The following is a 12,622-nucleotide window of genomic DNA, read 5'->3' as shown; positions in this document are numbered from 1 at the left end:
ACCTTCGTACGCAACTACTAGTACACGTCCATTGACTGATTTATTCAGACCTTCGTACACTCCTACAAGTACACGTCCATTGATGTTTATATTCCAACCTTCGTTCGCACCAACTAGTATACATCCATTGACGTTTATATTCATACCTTCGTACACACCAACTAGTCCACGTCCATTGACGTTTATATTCCAACCTTCGTACACACCAACTAGTATACATCCATTGACGTTTATATTCATACCTTCGTACACACCAACTAGTATACGTCCATTAACGTTTGTATTCCAACTTTCGTTCACACCAACTAGTACACGTCCATTGACGTTTATATTCCAACCTTCGTACACACCACCTAGTATACGTCCATTGACGTTTATATTCCAACCTTCGTACACACCAACTAGTATACGTCAATTGACGTTTATAATCCAACTTTCGTTCACACCAACTAGTATACGTCCATTGACATTTATATTCCAACCTTCGTACACACCAACTAGTATACGTCCATTGACGTTTATATTCCAACCTTCGTACACACCAACTAGTACACGTCCATTGACTGATATATTCCAACCTTCGTACACACCTACTAGTACACGTCCATTGACTGATACATTCCAACCTTCGTACATACCAACTAGTACACGTCCATTGACTGATATATTCCAACCTTCGTACACACCAACTAGTACACGTTCATTGACTGATATATTCCCACCTTCGTACACACCAACTAGTACACGTCCATTGACTGATACATTCCAACCTTCGTACATACCAACTAGTACAAGTCCATTGACTGATATATTCCAACCTTCGTACACACCAACTAGTACACGTTCATTGACTGATATATTCCAACCTTCGTACACACCAACTAGTACACGTCCATTGACTGATATATTGCAACCTTTGTACACACCAACTAGTACACGTCCATTGACTGATACATTCCAACCTTTGTACACACCAACTAGTACACGTCCATTGACTGATATATTCCAACCTTTGTACACACCAACTAGTACACATCCATTGCCAGATACATTCCAACCATCGTGCACACCAACCAATAAACATCCACTGACTGATTCCATCCCAACTTGGTTATTCAGTCCCATTTTCGGTGTACCTAGTCCTGTGGTCGGGGGAAGGGTGGGGGGGATTAAGCGAAGTTTGCAGAACTTGACTTTTTTAATTAGTACTTATGCAAGGCAGATCATGATTTACATAGAGCTCACTGTATGTTAGGCTTACCATTCCTACTATGAATACATGGCTTGACTTGTATATTGTAATTGCATGCGGTGTTGCTCTGTAATCTCTCAGATCTGAGTGCCTCGCCTGGTTCCATGGAATCCATTTTGCGTTTCCTATTCTTACGGCTTTATAGATTGATTTAATGATCCGTTTAACTTCTGCATTTGCTTACGGCCTCCGTTCACTTGTATTTCTGTGTTTAAAACCCATATATGAAGCAAATTGTGTAATTCATTTCCAATTATCGGTGGACAGTTGTCTGTTTTGAGTACTTTTGGTTTATCATATTCAGACTTTATTTCATCTAAAATACGTAATACAGTCTTACAGGAAGTTATCAAGTAATCGTCAATATATACCGAATTTGAACTTCCCATGGGTAAATTTACCACATAAAACTAGCAATGTTTGATCAAGAACTCCTTCAGCAATTTCGCTCCTTTTATAGAGATGTGATGCATGTCGGCATTGAAGTACATCATGCTAGGCTGTTGAAATTGTCATTCAGTCAACAGTAGCTACTAACTTTGGTAATGACCTACTTTTGTTTCAGTTTTGATGACAACCATTGAGTCTATTTTAGAGGTATATGATATATGATATATTTAGAAGTGCATTTAAAAAGAGTGAAAAGTCCAGTAATCTCCCCAGACTGCTATACTGGAGATGTAAACAACGTCGACATACTTAGCATATTATATTCGTCGAACATGACCTTTGGTACAAGACTAAATGGCTTATTTTTAGAATTATATATAATTGCGATCACAGGCGATCGTCTCATAGCTTGGTCACAAACAAATGGCCCTTCAGTCCTTTGATATTGTTTTAAAAGCAAATAAATTTGATCCTTTAGTCCATTGATATTGTATTTCCTGTATTTCCTGAAACATTTGACAAGATGCTATATAATCTTTACAAAGCCGGAAAGGCTTAATTACAAGAAAAATGTAATTAGTATAACTGTTCTTGACACAATTCTAACATAATCAGACGAACTGCGCAGAATCAACACTGAAAACGCCAAATACGAAACAACGAAGAGGTTCAATAACTACGGAAATTCCCCCCCCCCTAAAAAAAACCGTTAAATACAGACTGATATGCAAACCTTGTGCATGCTTTACAAAGAGAAGCTTGAAATAGCATCTCTACCGATGTGAACTCGTTTACTTAGACGCGTAGTGATTCAAATCGATTATTATTATTATTTTTTATATTATTATTATTATTATTATTATTATTATTATTATTATTATTATTATTATTATTATAACGATTATTCGTATTATTATTATTATTATTATTATTATTATTATTTTTATTATTATTATTATTATTATTATTATTGTTATTATTATTATTACAATTATTATTATTATTATTATTGTTATTATTATTATTATTATTATTATTATTATTATTATTATTATTATTATTATTATTATTATTATTATTATCATCATCATCATCATCATTATTATTAATTATAATTATTATTATTATTATCATTTTTATTTTTATTATTATTATTATTATCATTATTATTATTATTTTTATTATTATTATTATTATTATTATTATTATTATTATTATTATTATTATTATTATTATTATTATTCTCATCATCATTATTATTAATTATAATTAGTATTATTATTATCATTTTTATTTTTATTATTATTATTATTATTATTATTATTATTATTATTATTATTATTATTATTGCTATTATTATTATTATTATTATTATTATTATTATTATTATTATTATTATTATTATTATTATTATTATTATCATTATTATTATTATTATTATTATTATTATTATCATTATATTGACATCGTATTAATTCTTTTATAAACAATCCGATCCGCACAAAAACGTTGAAAAAAAAATTGTTTAACGTTGAAGGCATGAACCTGAATAAAAAAAAAAACATTGATGAATAATTGTTGTTCATTGGTTGTACGGGTGAGGTAATTTCTAAAGTAATCTTTAGTTGCTAAGGAAGTCACATGTTCCTTAGGAAGTCATTGGTGGCTATGGATGAAAGTAGTTGGTACGGAAGTTATTGGTTCCGAAGAAAAACCTCCGTTTCTAAGGAAGTGCGTTGTTGCTAAAGAAGTCAAAAGTTGCATAGGCAATTATTGTTTGCTATGGAAATTTGTGGTTTCTGAGTCATTGGTTGCTACGAGAGTCACTGGTTTCTCAAGGAAGACATTGGTTGCTATGACTAAAGGTAGTTATGGTTACAAAGGAAATCCTTGGTTACTCAGAGAAGTCATTGGTTGCTAAGAAAGTCATCCGTTGCTAAGGAAGTCATCGGTTGAAATCTAGTTGAATGTAGTTGCTGAGGTAAGCATTTGTAACTAATGAAGTCATTCGTTACTGATAAAGTCGTAAATTGCTAAGGAAGTCATTTGTTGATTTGGATGTAGGTTACTGTATAGGAAGTAAGTGGCTGTTTTGATCGGCACTGGTTGCTATGGCAATCATTGGTTGCTTAAACTATATAGTACATGACAGATTATGTGCATGGTCGGAACAGTTTAACAAAATTGATGAGGCACAAGCTGGATTTCGGACTGGTTATTCGACAACAGATAACATATAATATATTTACTTTAAGTATGGTTCAGAAATATACCAGTAAGCCCGGGAGGAGATTCTATGTATTATACGTCGATTTTAAAAAGGCGTTTGATGGATTGATACACAGTAACTTGTTCACCAGTTTGCATAAAATAGGAGTTCAGGGAAAGCTCTTCCGTATATTAACGTCTATGTATTCAAATCTACGCGGGTGTGTCCGAGTTGGCGGCGGCACAGTTACGCAACCCTTTATTTGTAACGTTGGCACGCGACAAGGGGACGTAACCAGTACAATAATTTTTAATCTATATAGTAATGAGTTATCTTCCTTCCTACGATCAAAGGGACATACGGGTATTTTTATTACTGAGCAAATCGCGGATATAATATGCATACTTTTTGCAGATGACGTTGCGAACTGCTATTGAATTACAAAATACAACTAAATTCTATTTCGAAATTCTGCGAAAATACTGGTATGACTATTAATCAGAGGAAAACAGAAATAATCGTGTTTAGAAATGGGGGGGGGCCTCTGCGGTCATACGAGCATTGGTATTTTAATGGCACCCCGGTAAATGTTACATCGGTATGCAAGAACATGGGACTCATATTCACGCCAAAATTATCCTGGACAAAGGCAAAATCAAAATTAGCTGCGCAAGCCCGGAAGTCAATTTATGCTATAAAGGCCTACCAGAGGGCTTTTGGAAACTTTTCTCACACTGAATATTTTAAAATATTTGATTCAATGGTTAAGCCTATAATTATTTACGATGCTGAAATATATGGTACGGAAATATCTGATATTCTTGAACAGGTACAAATTCAATATTGTAAGGAATTCCTTGGGGTAAATAATTATGTTAACGATTGTGTTGCATTGGGGGAATGCGGGAGGTTTCCTCTATGTATTGATCATCATGTAAAATGTATTAAGTACTGGTGCAAACTGCTATACATGTCCAATGAACGTTATCCAAGAAACTGCTATATAATGCTTAAACGACATGATGATATTGGAAGAAAAAATTGGGTTACATCTGTAAAGAATTTATTATTCAAATATGGTTTTGGTTTTGTTTGGCTAAGCCAGGAAGTTGGAAATGTTGGCGATTTTTTAATATCATTTAAGCAAAGGTTAGTTGATTGTAAAAGACAAAACTGGTTCGAAAATGTGGGAGACTCAACATGATGTGACACATATAAGGATTTTAAAACTTTGTTAAATCCAGAAAAATATTTTTGTATTAATCTACCATTATATGTGAGAAAATCGTTAGCGAGATTTCGATGTTCTAGCCATAAATTGTTTATTGAGACTGGTCGACATTTGGGTGTCGAAAGGGAAAATAGACTGTGTAGATATTACTTAATTAATTTTGATATCAGATGTGTAGAAGATGAATTTCATGTATTCTTTCAATGTAAAAAAATCAGGCAAAACAGGCAATTTTATATCTATAAATGGTACACGGGTAGGCAAGACTTATAACATTCTTTGTAAATGTAATAATGAAACAAAAAGATAAGGAAAAATGAATGTCATTAAGGAATCACAACTCTTAAGATTTTATGCTTTGTATCGTATGTGTTGTTTTATGGACCGGAGGCCTTTCTTTACAAATAAAATTTGAATTGAAAATTGAAAATTAAAAAAGGAAGTGGTCTCTTAGTAAGAAAATGGTAGCCAATGAGGTCATTTGTTGCTGAGTGTGAATTGGTTGCTGATGAAGTCAATGGTTGATGAGGAATAACTTCATTGCATGGTTTGTAAGAGGTTTATAATGAAATAATTGATTACTGATAAAGCCATTAGCTGATAAGGAGGTCGCTGGTAGCTAATGAAGTAATTAGTTGCTTTGAAAAGCATTGATTTGATAAGGAAATCGTTGGATGCTCAGCAAGACTGTGGATGAAAAGAAAATCATGGGGTGCTGAGGAAGTCATTGTTTGCGAAGGAAGTCATCGGTTGCTATGGATGTAGGTAGTTCCTCACTATAACATGAGTCTACATACCAAGTACCCAGTACCTGGGCCCGGCAGTTTTAAAGAAGAGTGTCTTAGAGTTTACTTTATACGTATATAGATAACCTTGGGCCCTGGTGGGTGGTATTTTTAAAGTCATTACCTAACTTAAGTCACTTTGCTTAGTCCTTTTTTATATGATATATAAATTTAATGTATAAGATATTTTTATTAATGTTATTTTTAAACATACCTTTATCATGTTTAAAACCCTTGCATTTTTCTTTAAATTTGACATAAAATGTTTAATAAATACACTCCCAGGGCCATGTCTAGCTTTGAACTACTAGGTAGGGGAAGTATTTGAACAATCTTGGTTGGACAACTACATATGTCTATATACTCAATATAAATGGTCTGGGTCAGGCAGTTTCAGAGAAGATTTTCAAAATGGTACTTATAAGTACTTATAAGTATATAGAATACCATGGACAACAGGGGCGGGCCAGCTTTGACACCAGGAACATAAATTAAACAATCTTAGTAAAGGAACATTATATGAGGCCACATACCAAATCTTAAAGATTTTACTATGTATGTATATAAGACTCCTGGGACCCCCAGGTCGGGACCAGCTTAGACCCTTCGATCGTAATTTGAAAAATTTCGGTAAACAGCCACTTCATGGGGCTATATACCAATTATGAAAAGTATTGGCCTTGTGGTTTGAGCGATAAAAGATTTTACAATTTAGGTATATAGAAAACCTAGTACATCATGGGCTGGGCCATTTTGACCAATATTCATTCGCAATATGATCTGAATATTTTCGAAACTTCAATAACGGCCATGTTTAGGTCATGTTAGCAATAATTTGTGTTCAATTTGTCGAATTGTTTCAAAAACGAACGTCATTATACCAATGACGTTTGATCAATGAAGAGTTTAACAAACGAAAATATAATTTGAAACTTTTGGGACATTTCACAATTCCTTTTTTCTGTTTTTCGATTATGTGGTGTAATTATATTTACATAATCATTTGTGCCTCACTAGTACATTATAATTGAAAATCAATTTAGAATATTTAACATTTATTCATAGCAAACACTGGCGTAGAAAATTCAAACAACAACAACAACCATTTATTATGCACTCAACATTCATTAGCTTGGAGAACTACTCCCGAATGTGGCTCCCACACTGAGAAATGGAGAAATTCTGTTTTCAGCCTACTCAAAAGTACATGTAGTAATAACACAAGCGGCCTAGCGGCAAAAATGTATACCTTGAGGGTTGACCACACATACAACACGTGTTCAATATGGGCGCTTCCATGATAGAGCACTTAAAAGACCCATATTATTTCCGTGGTCATATATGTTGGATAACTGCCGAGGTGTTCCGATTGGCTCGTTGTATGACGGAGATGGCCGAGGTGTTTCGATTGGCTCGTTGTATGACGGAGATGGCCGAGGTGTTTCGATTGGCTCGTTGTATGACGGAGATGGCCGAGGTGTTTCGATTGGCTCGTTGTATGACGGAGATGGCCGAGGTGTTTCGATTGGCACGTTGTATGACGGAGATGGCCGAAGTGTTTCGATTGGCTCGTTGTATGACGGAGATGGTCGAGATGTTTCGATTGGCTTGATGTATGACGGAGAAAGCCGAGGTGTTCCGATCGGCTCGTTGTTTGACGGAGATGGCCGAGGTGTTTCAATTGTATACAAGTTGTAATTTCAGACGAAGGCATGCTCCAAACATATAAACTACAATGAGGTTTAAACCTATGGAAGTTCAGAAAGATCAAAATTCCAAACCGCGTATTGAGTATGTTAATACTGTTGTTAGAAACAATCAACAAATGGAGTTCAAATATATTGATTAACGTATACGAAGAATAACTATTTCCTAACATGCGTTAGAAATGGCAAAATGTAGATATAACAAATAGCTTAGCATAAAGGCATGGTTTTCTGACATTTAAAAAATGACAATACAGATTTTGCGCAAAGAATTCTTGAACAGCAGTATTAAAATAATCAATACACAGATTGTTTACCATATTGCCATTCCATATAAACCAACGTCCAGTTTCTTTAAATTGTATACACTAATCTTTCTAGTTCGAAACTAAACTTGCGTCTGGCTGTTAACCGGTTTCATCATTCACAGCAGTAGTGAACACAGGTTGTTTGGCATTTGGCATAGTATCTTTATTATCTAATGACGCATAAGGTGGTGGCTGGACGTTGACAGGTTCAGTTCTAACTGATTGTAGCGCTGCGGATTGATTGATACGATTCCCCGTACCGGAGTTATCCCAAAAATAGCAGCAGCAAATGAGTAACAACACAATAAGTGTAGCTCCGATAGCTCCTCCAATTATTCCAACAAGCTTCCCTGCATTCTCGTTTCCACCATCTATTGAATAATTCCTGTAGGGAAAGAAGAAGTAAAGTTGAAACGAAATATAATTGTATGTTAAAAGAAAATGAAATATGATTGGCTGTACGGCGGGGAAAAAAATCCGTAAAATGGTATCAATTACTATGTTTCTGAATTTGTAATGTCATATCAAAAGTTTACAGATGTTGCATGGACATTTGTGAAACAGTCAAAACTGTTGTCCCGAGGTGGAGGGGATGACTTCTGAACTGTTGTACCGGGGCCGATAGGCCGAGGGCAACAGTTAAGAATGTGATCCCGGACACAAATGCCCATGCAACATCTGTTTTATTGCCTGGTTATATATTTTTGTTCAAACACGAAACAGACAAATACTTTTGTAAAGCGTATATATTGAAGTTTATATGGACGATTGAGCCCTTGAAATTTCTTCGGTATTCTCTATGAACCAATCAAAATTACAAAACCAATATCGGAAAGTCACGAGATTAAACGATATGCAGTTTATTTTTAGAAATACGGTAAAACCCATGACGTACATATGACGTAGCCTCACGCGCGGGTAACAGTTCATATTGTTTATCGGTCAACAGTTCAAAACATTGTAATGTTGATACTAAAACAGTCGAAAATAGCCAGTTACATTTATATAGGACATGGGGTAATAATCATCAATATATTTCAATGAAATGTTGTCCTTCAAATGGATACCTTATTGGAGTAATAGCACTACAGTCAATAATTATCCTATATATGTGACTCAAAATTAGCATACCATTCGCCGGACCTGCCGCTGATACGTCGAACAGTGGACCTGCCACGATCACGACCTCCTTTAGACTCTACCACCGCGCCTGGGAACAATTGTACAAATAAGGAAACATCGATTTGTATTAAAAACAGTCTAAATATATTTTTAGAATGTTTTAAATGTTCTAAAAGCATTGAGTTTATGTGTTTATACATATACATACTTTTTGTCCTTTTTTCCTTCTATGTTATCTATATTTTCTCAGAGATTTGTAGTTTAAAATGACACCCTTATTCAAAATCAATACATACACATGCATAACAAACACCAAAATTTTACTAAAGAAAATCCGTACTAACTATAATAATGCATTTATGAAAAATTTTAATTACTGATAACAGGATTGTAACCGTGTATTTAATAGCAGAGGGCAAAAGAAAATGATTGGTAAATGCTAAAAAATTAGTGTGGTCTACTACAGTCTCAAAAGGTAGAAATATCGTGCTGTTTGCTCATTTATTTCAAATCAAACTCGGTATCCTTCTAAAGAACCATTGTTTCCGACATGTATTCATCCTTTTGAATATTAAAACAATATTATTAATTGTTGTAAATCTTATTTGGAAGATGAGAGTATCTTTAAGTATTTGTTAAAAGCATTAATGCAAGTTTAAAGAACAAAAAATCGTAACAACACTTTTCAAAGATTGGTCTATTCTTGTAGATAGAAATGATCGTAAATATTATTTTCATTTTAAAGATGCACTCTTTCTCCCGGATAAGATTTACCACAAGTAAAACAATTGTTTTAGTATACCGAAATGGATTAATAAATGTCTAAAACAATGGTTATAATGAAGTATACGGTTTGAAAGAAAGTGCAGAAAACACGGTATTTCTACCTTATGAGACGATAGCAGATCATAATAAATATTTTAGCACTCACCGATCATTTAATAGTTTTGCTTTTTCACCTATTAAATACACGGTTATAATCTTATTATCAGTAATTAATATTTTCCATAAATGCTTTATTTAGTTAGTGGTTAAAGGTTTATCACTCAAAATGTATGTTTGTTATACATGTGTATGTATTGATTTTGAATACGAGTGTCACTTTAAATGCTTACTTTGTAAGAGCGCCATCCCAAATACGAGTCGTATAATATAGTAGTTCATGAGTTAATCTAAACGCTTTTTTTACAATGTACAGCCTTTGAGTTCTAAACATATATGAATAACTATGAAATTAACTTAACCTTTTATATATTGACAAACTGATTTTTGTTTCACAAAAAACCTGATTACTTCTATTTTAAACACATATATCCCCAAATACATTTCACATTTGTATCTGTTTTAGGTTATCGGAGACCCTATCATAAACGGGCACAACCCGTTATTTGGGTATTCACCCAAACGACAATATAAAACGTTCTGGTTCTTTTAGCTTGGTTACCAAGAAATGTTGCATGTGTATTGTAATATAGCCGACCTGCTTTTAACTAGATGTTTATGTATCTAAGGAAAACGTTTTGAGCTCGTTTTCAATATCAAAATTATTGGAACCAGGAACATACACACATGGTTTATAATTTTATGTATGATTTTGCAAAGAAGTCTTTTAAACCAGTTTTAAGTTATGTGTATACATACGTTACTGATAACTATAAAAGTCCACCCTCAATCTGTCTAGTATCCTCTTGAGGGGATAAAAAATGTATTCAGTCCAATAGGTTCATGTGTAGACATGCTGCTCACTGATTCACGCACTAGAAGCCTCAATGTGTTTATATGGTATTGTACGTATACGATCGGTAATGGATACAGTACGAGTATTTTTCTTCAAGGGCGTCCTCTTAAAGACGTAAGAAGCCGTTTCGCTAGGACAAACATCAATTTTGTCCGAAGCGAAGCGGTTTCTTGCGTCTCCAGGAGGACACTTTTGGCGAAAAAACGAGTAACTGTTTCTGACTTATACGACGGCTACTGTATTGCATATATTAGTGATCAAATAAATGCATTAATAAATAAATAAATACAGATTTATAAATATATACTTTTCTCGAAAGATAAACATTAGATTATTGTCATGGCCTTTCTAAATACAATGTATCGGCTAGTGGGATTACTCGAAATTCTCGTGCACGGTCCGCTTACAGCCGTAAGAGGAACACTTCTTTAATAGCGCTGCTTGGAGTAATTAAGGAATGAATTGCGGGGTTGATGTCATTATCGGGGTATGAACGCAATTGGGTTGGTCAATGTGTGTGGAGTCCGAAGGACTCCACGCGTACTTTGACCAACCCAATTGCGTTCATATCCCCGATAATGACATCAACCCCGCAATTCATTCCTTATATTTATACCAATAGTTCATTATTTCATTGAAGAATTGTTAAAAAACTACTTCATTTCATTTAAGAAAATCTTTCAGTAATCCGTTCTTCCCCATGCTGTAAATAGAACGACCCGACTATAACCGGAAACATTTTTTTCAAATGACGTCACAATAACGCGGGAAAAGATCAACCACTTGAAATCACTTTAAAACGTAAAAATTGAAACACTTCTGGCACCAATATATTTAAAATATAATAAACTAACACTTTCTAAAATGTTGATCTATATTTTACGGGACGTGCTGACACAATACAACAGATAACAAGAGCAATATCTTTCATGTATCTTGTTATGCAATGAATTACGATCCGAACATATCCGAAGATGTTGCGTCCATCGATTGATGAACGCAATTGCCGCATGGCAGTTCATTTAAGGAATGGAAGTTGAAGTGTAAATATAGTCGTATAATTAGATTTAAAGGTAAAACGTTAAACAGCCGAGTGTAAGCAATTCGACAGTTCTAAGCGGAAGTAAGGGTGTACATCAGTGAAGGACATTGAATGTACGTTAACACAACAAAGCATGTCTATGACGGTAGTTTTATAAATTAGAAACATTTCAATGTATCTATGTTATAAACATTAACCGCTAGACCACACACTAATGCACAAATCAATTGTAACGATGCCCCCCCCACACACACAGGTATTTTAAGCGCCAAGACAAAACCACCGCATTCACCCGGCACTGCGGGGCCACCTTGTAGGGAAAAACACGGCCCATATCCCCGGCTATTCCCGGTATACCCCCGGACCTGGGGGCCGTGGTTACAATTCACTGGTGCATAAGCAGTAAGTATTTTAAGTGTCAATTTTAAACATCAACATTGGATTCTTCCGAGATATCTAAATATGCTTACAGAGATTAATTCATTACTCACACTTATTTTGGGGGTTTTTTTATGTAACAAAATGTATGCATAACAGCTGTAGTGTTATCGCCGTTGATACATCCACGGTTTTATTAATAATATGTAAAAACAATACATAATGCAATCAAAATATATTATCAGCCAAAACGGATACGTTAGTGTCGATAACCCCACTACCTTCGAAACCCACCACCCCTAACGGATTCCGTAACATATTTAAAACAACCTGGGATATTTATGGTCGGTTAACATATTCAAAATCGTCATGTTTAAGTCCGCTGCAAGTACATCGCGTAGAAATTTAATTTAGCAGTTAAACTTAATGTCATAACTCTAGGGAATCTTAATTATGTTTGC

The 12,622-nt window shown here is 34.4% G+C and overlaps 1 protein-coding gene across 1 annotated transcript; it reads right to left on the bottom strand.

The window, feature by feature from the left end:
* Positions 1 to 6,938: 6,938 nt before the first annotated feature.
* On the bottom strand, positions 6,939 to 10,209 carry LOC128243830 (uncharacterized). The gene is made up of 3 exons (XM_052961797.1): positions 10,119 to 10,209; positions 9,013 to 9,091; positions 6,939 to 8,266 (listed from the first exon to the last, which is right to left on the bottom strand). Exons 1-3 carry the CDS (start codon positions 10,165 to 10,167, stop codon positions 7,981 to 7,983), a joined length of 414 nt encoding a protein of 137 aa, XP_052817757.1. The 5' UTR covers positions 10,168 to 10,209; the 3' UTR covers positions 6,939 to 7,980.
* Between the last annotated feature and the right edge of the window lie 2,413 nt (positions 10,210 to 12,622).

The sequence above is a fragment of the Mya arenaria genome, chromosome 8, assembly GCF_026914265.1.
Source record: "Mya arenaria isolate MELC-2E11 chromosome 8, ASM2691426v1".
In the NCBI taxonomy this organism is placed as follows: domain Eukaryota; kingdom Metazoa; phylum Mollusca; class Bivalvia; order Myida; family Myidae; genus Mya; species Mya arenaria.
Note: the sequence above shows the minus strand (reverse complement) of the source record. Positions and strands in the feature narration are given on the sequence as shown.

Bases quoted from the DNA above. Each gene is read 5' to 3' on its own strand.
- LOC128243830 (XM_052961797.1), bottom strand. From the start codon at position 10,167: ATGAACTACTATATTATACGACTCGTATTTGGGATGGCGCTCTTACAA. The intron at 9,092-10,118 runs GTAAGCATTTAA...AATTGTTCCCAG, and splicing joins TGGGATGGCGCTCTTACAAA to GCGCGGTGGTAGAGTCTAAA. The intron at 8,267-9,012 runs GTATGCTAATTT...CTTTCCCTACAG, and splicing joins AGCGGCAGGTCCGGCGAATG to GAATTATTCAATAGATGGTG.